The sequence below is a fragment of the Durotheca rogersii genome (genome assembly GCF_024521655.1).
Source record: "Durotheca rogersii strain YMJ 92031201 chromosome Unknown GGS23scaffold_21, whole genome shotgun sequence".
Lineage (NCBI taxonomy): Eukaryota > Fungi > Ascomycota > Sordariomycetes > Xylariales > Xylariaceae > Durotheca > Durotheca rogersii.
Genome location: NW_026251252.1, coordinates 565485 through 579366, shown reverse-complemented (window position 1 = coordinate 579366; position 13882 = coordinate 565485). Strand labels below are relative to the sequence as shown.

General features: G+C 54.4%; 4 protein-coding genes across 4 annotated transcripts; 3 read left to right on the top strand and 1 right to left on the bottom strand.

Moving 5' to 3' along the window:
• The first annotated feature begins 2315 nt into the window (after nucleotides 1-2315).
• Nucleotides 2316-4451, top strand: GGS23DRAFT_216034 (glycoside hydrolase family 71 protein). The gene is made up of 6 exons (XM_051511928.1): nucleotides 2316-3095; nucleotides 3200-3268; nucleotides 3323-3445; nucleotides 3503-3895; nucleotides 3962-4227; nucleotides 4316-4451. The coding sequence occupies exons 1-6, from the start codon at nucleotides 2633-2635 to the stop codon at nucleotides 4346-4348; spliced, it is 1347 nt and encodes a 448-aa protein (XP_051369614.1). The 5' UTR covers nucleotides 2316-2632; the 3' UTR covers nucleotides 4349-4451.
• Nucleotides 4452-4554: 103 nt separating this feature from the next.
• GGS23DRAFT_599116 (uncharacterized protein) lies at nucleotides 4555-5715 on the bottom strand (the record flags this gene model as incomplete). The annotated part of the gene is made up of 1 exon (XM_051518880.1): nucleotides 4555-5715. The coding sequence occupies one exon, from the start codon at nucleotides 5713-5715 to the stop codon at nucleotides 4555-4557; it is 1161 nt and encodes a 386-aa protein (XP_051369613.1).
• A 374-nt stretch (nucleotides 5716-6089) lies between these two features.
• GGS23DRAFT_579437 (uncharacterized protein) lies at nucleotides 6090-8283 on the top strand. Its single transcript, XM_051517056.1, has 2 exons — nucleotides 6090-7323; nucleotides 7402-8283. Exons 1-2 carry the CDS (start codon nucleotides 6642-6644, stop codon nucleotides 7851-7853), a joined length of 1134 nt encoding a protein of 377 aa, XP_051369612.1. The 5' UTR covers nucleotides 6090-6641; the 3' UTR covers nucleotides 7854-8283.
• A 2825-nt stretch (nucleotides 8284-11108) lies between these two features.
• Nucleotides 11109-13704, top strand: GGS23DRAFT_606663 (uncharacterized protein; the record flags this gene model as incomplete). The annotated part of the gene is made up of 2 exons (XM_051519928.1): nucleotides 11109-11483; nucleotides 11539-13704. The coding sequence occupies 2 exons, from the start codon at nucleotides 11109-11111 to the stop codon at nucleotides 13702-13704; spliced, it is 2541 nt and encodes an 846-aa protein (XP_051369611.1).
• Nucleotides 13705-13882: the final 178 nt, after the last annotated feature.

The window sequence follows — 13882 nt, the reverse complement described above, 5'->3', positions numbered from 1 at the left end:
TGTGTCTGTGTGCGCGCGTGTGTGTGCGAGAGAGGGAGGATACAGATAATGCTGACGACATTGGGGGAGTTAGTCGAACGACAATGAGCGCCCACCGCGCTGACGCCGTTCCGAGGCCTACCAGTTGGGGCAGGCTTGCCGGTTCCGTCGGTTTCATCAATATAGATGGCACCGCGAGCAGAGGCGGTACTATTTACGGAGAGAGGAGAGCATCAACCCGGAGATGCGATAGCACCTATACGCCTTGTGTCAATGCGAGGTACGAACACGTGAGGGTGGTACTTGTGCGCATATATATAGGTGGACATGGGAAAGGGGAAACAGAAAGGCATACGAAAGCACCAGTCATGATGTTTCGAGGAGGTGGGAGGAAATAAAATGAAAGGAGCGCGAGGGTTGGGGGGGGGGAAGGGGGGGAGAGAAGGGGACCTTGTGTTTTTGCACTTCTACACGCAAGCATACCGCTGTAGTGCATACCTCTCGGTAGACGACATACCTACGTATATATATATATATCCTCACATATACCTACGTATATATCCGTGCGTGCCTCTACCCATATTTCATAACCCGAGGTACCTGCCTACTACTGCCGCGAGTACATGACCTCATAACCGTCCATTAGCGATAGATGCCCAGCACTATAGGCTGGGATAGGTACTTATTCGGTACCTAAGATACGCCCGTACCTGGTGATGAAGAGTCTGTGGGTACCTACCTGTCCCTTGTACTTCTCGGAAGATACCTGTAGGTACAGATAGGAGGTACAGTACGTATACGTGTAGGTAATACTCGGTATCTTGGGTTCCGTACTCAATGGCACTCGAGCAGACCCCAGATCTCATGTTGACGATGGATGGATCCTCATTCGGTGCTAATGTGTGTGTGTGTGTGTGTGTGTGGATGTAAAGACGAACGAACGGGGGCGCGCCCTTCAGTAACCTACCAAGAAACCCCATCGTCGGCCCACTAACAGATCAGTAGGTTACTTAACGAAGGATAGGTTCGACTCCTAACAGCGCTACTTGGTAGTCTTCGTTCGTTAGCTCATCTCTAACCACCTGCTGTCTTGCCTGGGGCGGTCTAAGTAAGCTCCCTATTTTTACCAGAGACGACAACTACGTCGCCAGCCGGGTCTCCCATCGATATAAATAGCCGCTCATGCGCCACCCAAGGTCGAGTCGTGTGGGGTTATGTCATGTATGAGCAGGTAGGTAAGCAACAGGAGCACGGGGTTGGTAGCAGTGGGAGTGGAGAAATATCTATTACAGAAACCAACTACCTATATAGGTAGGTAGTAACCTATATAGGAGGTTACACGCCGAATCGGGAGCTTCTCTTCCCAACTTCAGTGAGTGGCCATTCGCAATTGTCGCCAATGCAAGGCAGAGCTTGCTGGAATTCTGCCGGTCGCCCAGAGGCAAGCGAGAGTGCCGCGCGGGAGGCTCTTATAAGCCTATGCACAGTATTCTAGGACGTCTGAGACATACCTGGGTATACGCACACATATTATTAATACCGAGCGAAGAGCTATTCCCTATAGTCCTCTTCTCCTCGTGTCCCGACGGGGCTATTGCCGGTTTCCCTCCCCCTCTCTAACGCGCAGGCATAGATATAACTGTTAATATAACGAGTCTGACATGCATCGTGAGGAGTAGGTATCGGGTAGTATATTACTGTGTCATCGCGAGACGCGGACGCCATCTACCTACGTTCCCGTCTACATAGGTTCCCGATTAGGAACCTAGGCTGGGAATAGCCAGGTATAGATTCCTTCACGATGTGGTGCCATCTTGTCGCGTACCCGTGGACACGTATGAGCAGACCCCCCATAACTCCCTACTTCCTCCTGTAGGCTTTATATAGGTAGGTAGACAGGTCGATCTTGAAGCAGGTTGCTATGCATCCATACGGAGAGTAATAGTGGGAGCGAGCTAGAACGAACTCGTAGAACTTCATACCGTATTCCCGCCCGCCCGTCCAATATTTCGGTATCATGTAAGCAATAAACCACCCGCGGTCATAACATGCGTTTAGTATAACCGTCTGCCTCTGCTACCCGTCATTTCCTCCTCCGCCAGACGGTGTGTCTGCTTATTCGTCGTCGCCTAGCCCCATAAACGCACCCTCGTCTCCCGGCTCTTGTCCGGCTGTGGCCGGTCTAGAGCCCATCGGCTGATAAATTGTTATACCTTATATCCGACTAGACAAGGAGAGAGGAGGGAGCTAGGGGCCAGCTGAGGTTCAGATATTCTCAGCAGTACCTCCCCTAACCCCCCTTGTGGACGGTCCTGCGGCTGTCCATCGATCCTGGCGGCTTTTGCTGGCGTCTGCGCCCCAGCCCTGCAGAACAGCCCGAATCCCCTGCCCCGATGTCACAGAGAGAAGGGAAGGACTTAGACTCAAATTCGGACTCAACACCACGCGCCACTAGTTGTATATAAGCACGACGTCCCCATCTCCCCACGTCAAACGATGCCTGATGGGATTCATTACATCGCCATAGTCTCTTTTCAATTCACTCATTTCCCTTCTTATTTCTCGTTCATTTGCCGTACTCTTTCTCCTCGCTTTTAGTCTCTAAAACTAGCAGGTAATCAATCGCACGAACCGCAACGGACAACGAGCAGCGATGCGTCTTCTAAACTGCGGGTTGGCCGCCCTGTTACTGGCCAGGTCCGCAATAGCCAGAGTGCTGCCGAGGCAGGGAGATGGGAAACATCAGGTTTTTGCCCACTACATGGTCGGCTTGACCAACGGCCAAACCAGAGACCAGTGGGAGAAAGACATCACCGAAGCCCAGTCGGCCGGCATCGACGGCTTTGCTCTCAATATCGGATCGGCCGATTTCTGGAACGCCGATCAGCTGCAGTTGGCATACGACACTGCCGCATCCCACGGGTTTTCCCTGTTTCTCTCCTTCGACATGCTTGCCAGCTCTTGGTCCATCGACCAGGTCGTTTCGCTAGTCAACCAGTACAAGGAGGTGGGAAGCCAGCTCAAGGTCGACGGCAAGCCCCTGGTCTCCACTTTCGAAGGCACTGATTGGGTCGACAACTGGGCCTCTGTGCGTTCGGCTACTGGTGACATCTTCTGTAGGTTAAGAAGCAAATATCGAGTCCCGGAGAGCCGGGTTGGCGCCACTCAACTGTTTTCCGTGCGTGGGCAGCCGCTAACTCGGTTCGCGACGAAATAATAGTGGTTCCGGACTGGTCTTCGCTAGGAGCTCCCGGCGTTGGCGAGAGGCTTCCTCTAATCGACGGCGCTTGTACGTGAACTCTTTCTTCCCGCCCTCGTATCGTACGCACTCTAACCTACTTAGTCAACTGGGGCGCCTGGCCGAACGCAAACGAGCTCACCATATCGACCGGGAACGACATAGCCTACCAGTCCGCCCTCCAGGGCAAGGCCTACATGATGGGTGTTAGCCCTTACTTCTACACGAGTATGGGAAACTGCCGGCATCACCCCGACCAGGCCTGTAAGCTAATCGGAACAACAGACCTTCCTCAGTACAACAAGAACTGGTACTCGTCGAGCGATTCTCTGTGGTACGACCGCTGGAAGCAGGTTTTGGAAATTGATCCAGAGTACATCGAAATCATCACTTGTAAGCGCGTCGTGTATGCTGGTGGGCGGACGATACCACGTCAACCGGGACTGACCAGCATAGGGAATGACTATGGAGAGTCTAGCTACATCAACGACCCCATTCCAGCTCAGATAGTAAGCGGCGCGGAGACGTATGTCGACGGGTTCGCGCACTCGGCATTCCGCTTTATCCTGCCTTACTTTATCAGCGCCTACAAGACCGGAAATAGAGACGTGGAGCTCCAGGCCGAAGGGGCCGTGGCTTGGTACAGGACGACGCCCATCTCCGTGTGCTCCGATGGCGGTAAGCGGCGCGATAACCACGTCCGGGCATGTTATATTTCACGTGTAAGCTAACAGCCGATCGTAGGTACCGTTTGGGGACAGGGAGGAGACGCGTCGGCGGCGGGCGGGACGAGGGACGTCATCTCCGTCATCGCGCTTTCGAATTCCCCCCAGAACATCACCGTCACAATCGGGGGCTCGACCCAGACCGTCAGCCCGTCGGATACCGTAGGCAAAGCCTCGTTCTACCAGGTCCCGTTCGACGGGCAATCCGGCGCCGTTACCGTGACGATAGGCTGCAAGACCACAACCGGCCCCGAAATTACCAACGCCTGCCCCGCTTCCGGTCATGTGAGTGTCCAACTCGGTTCAACCCCCCCTCCCGTCCTCGCGGAGCGTTATGCTGAAATTCATATTTGCGAAACTGACGGTGGAACAGGTCAATTTCAACTCGGTCGCTATCCAGCTGTGAGTCTGCGTAGCCGGGTGGGGAGATCTCCGTCCATAGTTGTGCTTCTCACGTGTGATAATTACCGTCGCAGAGGTAGATCCCTGTATGCTTTTCTTGTGCGAAAAACGGCTGGCCCCTTGGCTCGGATAAATAGATGTGTATATATAGAGAGAGATATATACACATATATTTAAGTGTCTCAATGGTCCTGAACGGTGTGTGCGTCGCTAGTCTGGCTTCTTGATGCCGACTTGGAACTTCTCGGCCCACTCGGTGAACTCGTCTCTCTGGCCCTCCCACGGCTTCATTAGCATTTCTGACGCGGCAAAGGCGTCAAAGAAGCAGCAATCCATTGCTCGGTCGATAGAGTCGCGATCTAGCTCATAAAATGCGCACGCCACCTCGCCGAACCGATGCGGCAGTCTCTTCAGCAAGGGAAATACCTCATCTAGGCGCTGCGTGATCGTCGACTGCGATGCGGTGGGCAGCGACGGGAGAGCTTTTAATCGTCGTTTGACGATGGCCGCGTAGAGTAGGGTGGTCAGACGTAGCCGTTTTAAGCACGAGTCTAGGCGCTCTCGGATCTTGTCGGGATCACCCCGCGGTATACGCCTGGGCGCCATAAGATCGTCCAGCATCTCCTGGGCGGAAAGGTGTGTGCTTTGCATATGGACGGCAACACTCGGGATCCCGGCCGCTTGCGTCTGGTCTCCATCGCTATCTCCGTCATTCTCCTCGTCAACCTCCTCTCTGTACTCTTTCAACTCCTCGAGTATGTCCTTAAGCGTATCTCGGTACTCCTCGGCCTTTTTGACCAGGAGCCCTACGGTTCCCATATTCTTCAGAAGAACGACGTCGTCGCAAGCCGCCCAGATGACGCCCGTTGCGGCAAGGCTGCCCTTGCCTCCCTGGCCGCCGTTCTTCTGAGTATCTGGGAGGACCCTCCCATCGAGAGGGATCAATTCGACGAGGCTCTTCAGCTCTTTCAATACACGAAGGCACCGCCATGCCAGGTCCTGACGGAGGACTGCGGTGTATTTTTCGACGTGACAAAGCTGGACGGCGGAGGCAATGGCTGGCACGGGGCTGGCTACTAGCTCACGCAGGACCTTGGCGATGGCAGAGGGCGTAAAAGGCTCGTTAATGATGAGGAGGGATAACTTCGTGGTGTGAGCTTTGATCAGGATGGCGGAGTCGTGAGCGAGGGAGAGCGGATCGATGGACCCGGCGCTCGACGACAACGGTGGCGGAGCGGTGACATCGGAGGTGTTGCCAACGGCGGTCGAGTGGACGCTTGCTTCGATCTGAGATATCACGTCCGTCGTGGTCCGCACCAGCGCCGTAAGGGACACCGCTGCATCCTCAGCCGTGCTGCTGTTCGTCGTCATGCTTGGGCCGGGTAGGATTTGTATGCGACGGCAGTGGGTTGGGGGGGGGGGGTTAAGAGGGGTTATTTCATACCTAGATGGAGCCGGGAGCAAGAAAAAAGACATTTGGGACACCCCACCCCGCTACTGGCGTTAGGTACCCACCAGGTACCTAAGTACAAGTAAGTACTAATCGGCGGGGAGCAGTCAACGTAGAGCCCCTGTGTGTTTTGGTGGTTCCTTTCGTGGCCTCGCTGCCTTCATTGTAAGGCATGCAAGACGAGTTGAGAGGTAAACCTAGTTGATCAATTGAAGGTATAAAAACTAAACTACTAAAAGGGCTTAAATACAGCGTTTTACGAATAGTTAGCTGTTGCTTGTTTTTCTTCCATTCCACCAATCACAGGCCTCCAATTCTGGATGCCTGAGGATCCACACCCCAATGTTGCATACCTAATGCCTGCCTGCCTCTCATTATCGCATCATCGCGTCTACTGCCTCTACGTCAGGTAGATGCCTGGGTAGTAGTATATGCGTACGAAGTGCGGTAATCCGTTAGTACGAGCGCCTAATGCACTTATCGCATATCATTGGCGGTCACAGCAGTCGAGGTTTTGGTTGGGCAGAATACAGGCTGGTAGGAGGTGACCTCACCTGACATGGAAGAAATTGATTCCTTGAGTTGTTGGGTAAGAGGTTACAGGATCAGGTGTGTATGTATTACTTACCTACCTTAGGTATCTACCTACCTACCTACCTACCTACCTACATCCTACCTACGATCCCTTCTATCAGAGCTTACCTCTGATTCTGCTTGTCTCGCCTAACCTACCTACCTACCTCTTAACCTACCTCCCATACCGGCCTGCCAACCTACCTACCCAGCCCGACCCGACCTCACCGAACTTCCCTGCCTACCCCGTCCTGGCAACAATTCGACGCCGCCGATGGCTTCGACGGACGCCGCCAAGCCCCAGCGAGTCGTCGTCGACCCGAACGGCGAACTCTGCCTGACCGTCGGAGGCGAGAACGCCGTCGCTTTCGTGGTGTGCGCCAAAACGCTAGCTCGGGCATCTCCGGTGTTGAGGACGCTGCTATACGGTGGCTTTGCTGAGTCCGTACAGCCAGATAGATCTAGCGGCGAGGAATGGACGGTAGAGCTCCCCGAGGACAATCCCGGGCTCATGGAGATACTTCTCAATATCATGCATTGTCTATTCGACCGAGTGCCCCTTTCCCTTGATGCCAAATCGGACGTCGGCCCGCCCCAAACCGACCGTCCCGCTCTTCGTGGCTATCTCCGACCTGTAGAACTGTATTCTCTCACTGTGCTGACTGATAAGTACGACCTCACCCGGATCCTCCGGCCCTGGGTTAGGAGCTGGATGGACGGCGTGGCTGATGCCGGCCCTCCCAAGGATTCCCTCGCGTGGCGCGGCGAGCTAGATATGGACCAGGCTGCCTGGGTCTCTTGGGAGCTAGGAGACAAGAATATGTTCAAGAGGACGCTTAAGTTCATGATCCTGAACTGCGCTATCGATCCCGAAGGCAGACTGCTGTGCTACCGAGTTTCTTCGCTATTTTCGAGGGCCCTATTTTCCGACAGCCTCGAGCCCCCCGACATCTCCGGTAAGCAAGCTACCGTCCCCCCCCCCCCTCTCCCCCGGACGAGGACGTAACGAGACGGCGTCGCTTACTCGGCAGCAGATCTAGTCAAGCGCAGCCGGCTGGCGGCGATCGAGAATATGCTGAAGCCCATCAGGGACGTCCTCGAGTGCCTCATGCAGGGCACTACCAGCACTAAGCGCCTCTGTAGTCAAGCTAGGGGATCCAGAGGTTTTGTTGACGACTCACAAAAAATCGATTGCGAGATTACCATGCTCGGTGCCGTTATCCGCTCCCTCACAAGCCATGACATGTGGCCCATCCCCAAACCCGAAGATGTTCAGTTAAGCGTGCAAGATATGGCAAATAAATTACTAAGTTTGGACCTGCGAAGCCGGGCCTACTACCATTCATGCAGTGCTTTGCCCGAATTCAAGGAGACGATAGCCAGGGGGCTGGATAGCGTTTGTCCTCCGCTTGTAGGGTCGCACGTACACCACCTCGAGGCCCAGGCGGAGAAAACGGGACTTGCCATAGCACACGAGCAGCCGTGAATCCTAGGTTCTTCCTGAGGACCGACCAAGCTTCGGAGAGATACTGAGAGACGTGTGGCTTGTAGCGGCCCTAACTCCCAAGCAAGAGTTCATGTTTGGGATGGAATCGCGACAGCATTGGCTCCGGGCACCTCGACGTCCGAAGACTACACCATCAACGTTTCAGGCAGAGGGCATCATGTATTTGCAGACCTGAAGTATAATACTACTTCTGCTATGTCGTGTGAAAATGGTGACCCCTATATTTCCTCTTCTGGATACGCAGGCTTAATCGGGCTTTGGTTCTTCTACGCCATAACGTACACACAGGTGCAAGTAAGGAAAAGGAGGTCTTTTTATCAATATATTTCTACCTAACGCCGTGCTTAACCAGAACTCCTCCGTTAACATCGCGATTCGTAAGTTTATAGTCTCCGGTAAGAGGGCAGATGACATTAACCAAATTACCGTATGCACAAGTGACGATGCCACCTGCGCTTGCTCCTAGGTAGTTCTTGTTAAAACATCTGTTATAAGAAAAGTTAGAATGGCTTTGTGTGCGACGATGCATTGTATTAATAGTGAAGGATGCCTCTGGATCCACGAAAGAAAACTGGCTGGTCCGCTTGCACGGGGTTACCATTTGCCTAGAATGCTAAATATTACGCCCGGAGAAGCGTAGCAACCTTTGCCAGGCTTAATACACTATCGCTAACACACGTATGTAAACGCAAATACGCCCTTCCTAATACCGAGCCGCGGTTGAGGGGTGTAGGCCCTCGTTGTTTACTAACACAACTGTTAGTGTCTCGATGATTGAGGTAGCCTTTTTTGTGTTTTACTACGAGGGCCTATCTTGCTAATATCAAGTCAAGGAGTCTCACTTCAACATTCTGGTTGTATCGTCCTGATTAGGCACGTTGTTTGATGTCGAACCCGGAGGTTGTTCTCGTACTATATTAGGTTGATTCCATCACGTATTCCGTGCCTCTATCCACGGAATGAGTCGTAATACTTGAATCCTCTAAAGAGTGATCCTCAGCGTCGCTGGCTCCCTAAGTACTTTAAAAGGTGGTAGCTTGCCCGCTGTATATAGTCGGATTGTTGTTACCCTATGAGAACCTGCAACATATATGGAACCGGGATACTAGGTAAGTTTTCGCTTGCTGTTGGACCAAGTATATCATTTGAGTAGTGTGAATAGAACGATATTATCTGGCTGCCTACTTAATACCCCGGGGGAGGAATCTAACATGATTAAACACACGTGGTGAATTCGGCGTATCTAGGCAAACTTGGTTTAATATTACCTATACCTAATAGCAATGTCGTTCCTGAGCCGGGGACTATGGGGGTTGTCGGTGCCACGTAGAAGGGATCTGGGGACGTATAACCAGCCTAAGATCGGCATACCGCCATCACGGTAGGTCATTACCTCTTGGCGAGGGGGTAGTAGTGATAATGGAAATAAGGTCGCTTACCATGGACCGGATTCTATAGGTAGGTTTATGTGTTGAGAGGTCTATGATTTACACAGAGGTACCTAGGTACTTAGGTGCTTTACCTTATCCTTACACGCTTTTCCATCACCTTATACCTTAGGTACCTACCTTAGGTACCTGTTGGAACCACGCCTTGTCCTTGGCCTTTGGTACCTGGGCAACCCGCCCCATCAGCCTATAATACGCTGCCTTGAGTGCCTAGGAGGTACCTAAAGTATCTGGATATTCGGTACCTTCTACAGGTATCCAACATACCAAGGCAGGTATTGCCACCTGGAGATGAGCTAAAGAACGAAGACTACCAAGTAGCGCTGTTAGGAATCCTGATCTCCTGGGAATGCGCCTCACGTAGCGTAGAGATCTTAGGTGCCTAAGTAGAGGGTACCTAGGTATACCTTAGTAGGTAGGTACCTAACTTCCAATTTTGAAATCATTTCAGGTAAAGAAGAGGAGGTACTTATATCTAGAAGTACCTGGCTTACCTGCTCTGGATACCTACCTATGTACATGAAGAGCATCTACCTCTCTACCGACGTTAGCTTCAGTACCGTATCATGTTACCTAATGCAGCAATGGCAGAAGTGAATGGCCGTAAGAGAGAGGTAGGTACCTTAGGTACCTACCTTAGGAGGCACCTACCTACCTGTAGCCTAAGGTGGCTCGGATGGGTACCTAGGAGGTACCTGAATTATATACCTCCCGCCCTCCCGCATTTGGGCACACGTATGCCTGAGGTTACAGACTAGGTTCATTCAATATTACCTCATCACATAGCCCAATCCCGGCCCCAGTCTCTCTCCCATCCTGCTTCCGAGCCGGGTCCATCTCTGACCTGACTTCTAGCACGCCTGGCATGACATTCTGACCTATACCATCACACTGATTCTGTCCCCATCCTCCGGTTTTCCTGCCACGGAATAAGGGAACAAAAGGAGGCGAGACATCCAGAGGCGTCGTTGTCACCATCTACACCCCCAAACCGGCCACTTCCTCCTTCTCCTTCTCTGCCCGTCCAGGCCGAGCCAGCTTGCCAACCGCGATACACAGATACCCGAAGACCGGCCTGCCTTATATACCTCTTCTCCATCGATCTTCCCGCCTGCCTGCTCGTCTGCTTACCTACACTGCCCATCGGAATCCTGATCCGGGATCACTGGCCACGAGGGCATCCAGGCCAGCTAGCAAATAGCATAGGGTCAAGGGCCGAAGCCAAGCGCAGAGAGATCAGGTAGCCGGTCGGCTCCGTTCCTTGCATACACCCTATCCCTTTCAAGCAACTGGATCGTCTGGTCTACCGCACGCTCGCACACCCGCACTCCGTATCGACGCTCACGCTCCGATTCACCAACTTGAGAAGCCATCCGCCTGACAGATGGCCGCTAGGCCCACACCGCCACCTAGTGCTATCGACGACATGCGTTGCTAGCGCTGCCATTCATAGGCACTCTGCTCCTCTGATTGAACCACGCCGATCCGGTGCGTGTGCATATGCTGCCGTCTGCTCTCGGGCATCTGTCGATTTCATTCTGGTGGTCTGACAGCAAAGACCACCCACGACGAGACACCATACCGCACTCAACTACACAACACGATCACGAGCCTACCCTCCCGTGGACAGCTTTCCGCGGCGGCGACGGCAACGAAGACAAAGAAGCGCTAGACAGAATTCGAACAACAGACGGGGCGCCGGACGGTTGTTCTCTAGTCCTGGCCATATTTTCGTCGGGACTACGGTAGGAAATCACTGAGGAGGACCCTCGGTACCGTCCTGAAGATGGGGAATACGCATACGAAGGAGGCTGGGGGTGGTCGCCGTACGTCACACCTGGACCCCAACGGGAGTTCCTCGGGCGCCGGCTATCACGGAGACCCATCCGATCGGTTGAGACGTGCTAGCCGGCCCGACCTGGGTGGCCTGGGGCTGCCGTTCGGCACGTCGTCTAGCTCACGGCACCAGGACGTCCCCTTTGAGCACCGGGAAACAAGGCAGGAGAAGGAAGCCCGGAGGCTCGAGAGGGAACGAGTAGCACGGGCCAAGGAGCGTGAGCGCAGCATGAGAGAGGAACACGCGGATGGCGGCTATCTTGTGACGATGGGCGTATACACTGCATCCGAGGACTTTAGCAAGCCGGTGGTTCGCCAATTGCAGGTGAGTCGCCTAGTATCATTTTGAAATCCCTGTACTTGAGGCTAATCCCCGGTAGCTCGAGCGGAAACTGGCACCGTTTTGGCGCGGCCTGGATGATTTCGACCAAAACTGGGCCGAGCATCAGATCGTCGCAGCCGCCCGTGGCCTCGACATCCCCCCGGCCGACGAGGTTCCCGAGAATCTAATGCCTCAACCGAGACCGGCCGAATCGCCAGGTGCTTCGATGCCGAACCTCACCGTCCCGATAGGCCCCAGAACACTTTCCTCTGACAGGACTGGTTCGATCCCTGGCTCGGTCTTACCCTCTCCTATCTCGCCCGTCTCGCCGAGGGCCAGTTCGCCTTTCAAACCGCACAAATCCCTCGCAGCGGCTCTGAATCTGTCCCGGAACGGGTCTCACACGGATATCACGCCGCGCGAGATTAGTCTTCCGTATGACCCCTATGTCAACGGTCAGCCACTCGAGGTTTTCCTTTACAAGGAGGGACTAGAATGCCCTCTCTGCCTTATGTACTACCCGCCGTACCTAAACCGTACCCGCTGTTGCTGCCAGATCATCTGTAGCGAATGTTTTGTGCAGATCAAACGCCCGGATCCCCATCTTCCCGAACATCATGGTGACGACGAGGGGTCTCACGCCCAAGCCGGCACAGAAGAGCATGAGGGTGAACTCATCACAGAAGCAGCCAAATGCCCCTATTGCACGCAGACCGAGTTCGGCGTCACGTACGACCCTCCCCCTTTCCGTCGTGGTCTGACGTATGCATTTAACTCTGTTCCCCTGGGAGCTATGAGCACCGCCATGTCATCATCAAGCTCTCTCAGCTCGAACCTCTCTCCGGCCTCGCCCGCGGCCCAGAACGCTACCCGTCGACGGACACAGAGCGTGTCTGCAAACGCGCCAGGAGTCATCACCACCGACCGCATCCGCCCGGACTGGTTTACCAAACTGACCGCTGCACGTGCGCAACAGCGGCGGAGAGCAGCAGCTGCCGATGCTCTGCACCATGCGGCATTTGTGATAGGCAACCAAGAATCCCGCACATTTTTCGGCCGGTCATCCCGGTTCGGCCGTAGGAATGTGGGTGGGAGCCGCGCCGCTGAGAGCCCCAGTAGCACGTCTAACCTCCAACCGAACGATGGAGCTGATGACCCTCCAGTTCCCGATGCGGGCCTTACCACGTCAGGCCGAGCCGGCCCAGGCCGCGAACGGTTAGACGCCGCGCAGCTCGAGAACTTGATGATGGCGGAAGCGATACGATTGAGTCTGGCTGACGAGGAGGAGCGACGTAAGAAGGCAGAAAAGGAAGCTCGTAAAGATGCCAAAAAACGAGAGAAGGAAGACCGTAAGGCTGCCAAGAGGAAAGGTGAGGTTTATGGCGGCAGCAGCGGCAGCGCCAGCGCCAGTTCTCTCACCCTAGGGCTGGGGCGCAGACGAGATAACAGTGCCGCCAGCAACTTGCGCCTGGAACCGAGTATCGCTGAGGCCAGCCGTACCTCAGCTACCCAAGAGGGGAGTGCATCCCAATCCGCTGCCGTACTTGCGCCCGTTTCCCCGGCGGTAGCATCAAATGACAAGGGGAAGGCGATCGATCGCAGGAAGGCCGAGGACGTCTTGACGTGCGGACCTAGCGTCTCGCCCCTACCGATACCTGCAGCATCGCAGCCCTCGCGGGGATCGTCTCATCTCCGCCAGATGAGCAATGCTAGCTCAGTTAGCTCCAGCGGACTCGACACCGCGCATGGTAGTTACAGCGGGAGAGGATCGGGTGCTCCAGTCGAGGATCAACGGTCGAGTGGTCCTAGTTTCGGCAGTCGCAACGACGAGGGCGGCGATAATTCGAACTCGGAGCCAATGCTCAACTTTAGGAGTCTGGCGGAGATGGTCGGTGTTCCGATAGATGGCGAAGCCCAGCCACACAACGGTGACGATCTAAGCCCCACCATCAAAGGCGCGGACGTCGATGAGGCCCAGGGGGGACATATACAACAAGCCCAAAGCCTAGCTGCCTTGGGCAACGCACGCGAAGAGAACGAGACTCCGCCAAAAATCGAGACCCGCGGATACGTCCAGGGCTCGGAAGAGAGGAGAGAAGACGGCACTTCGCTTCCCCATCTCATAGTAACGCCCGACACCCCCGGGACGGCGGGGGGTGACGAGTATTTCAAGCAACTCGGGCATGTCAATGCCACAGAGCGCCCGCACGAGGTCACCCAATAAACAATGAAATCTCTCTCTCAACCCCACCCAGACTATATTTCCTTACGCACCTTACCCGTTCCCTGTCCGAAGGCTAACTGTAGGTCTGGCCATTATGGATATTTGGGTCGAAGAAGGGTAGTCGTTATTCTTTCCACCCGCCCGGAGTTGGGAGTTCTATAAATAGGGTTATACTCGG

Excerpts from the sequence above, each read along its gene's own strand:
- GGS23DRAFT_216034 (XM_051511928.1), top strand. The coding sequence starts at position 2,633 with ATGCGTCTTCTAAACTGCGGGTTGGCCGCCCTGTTACTGGCCAGGTCC. Across the intron at positions 3,096-3,199 it reads GGCTACTGGTGACATCTTCT|TGGTTCCGGACTGGTCTTCG; the intron begins GTAGGTTAAGAA and ends ACGAAATAATAG. Across the intron at positions 3,269-3,322 it reads TCCTCTAATCGACGGCGCTT|TCAACTGGGGCGCCTGGCCG; the intron begins GTACGTGAACTC and ends TAACCTACTTAG.
- GGS23DRAFT_579437 (XM_051517056.1), top strand. The coding sequence starts at position 6,642 with ATGGCTTCGACGGACGCCGCCAAGCCCCAGCGAGTCGTCGTCGACCCG. Across the intron at positions 7,324-7,401 it reads CGAGCCCCCCGACATCTCCG|ATCTAGTCAAGCGCAGCCGG; the intron begins GTAAGCAAGCTA and ends ACTCGGCAGCAG.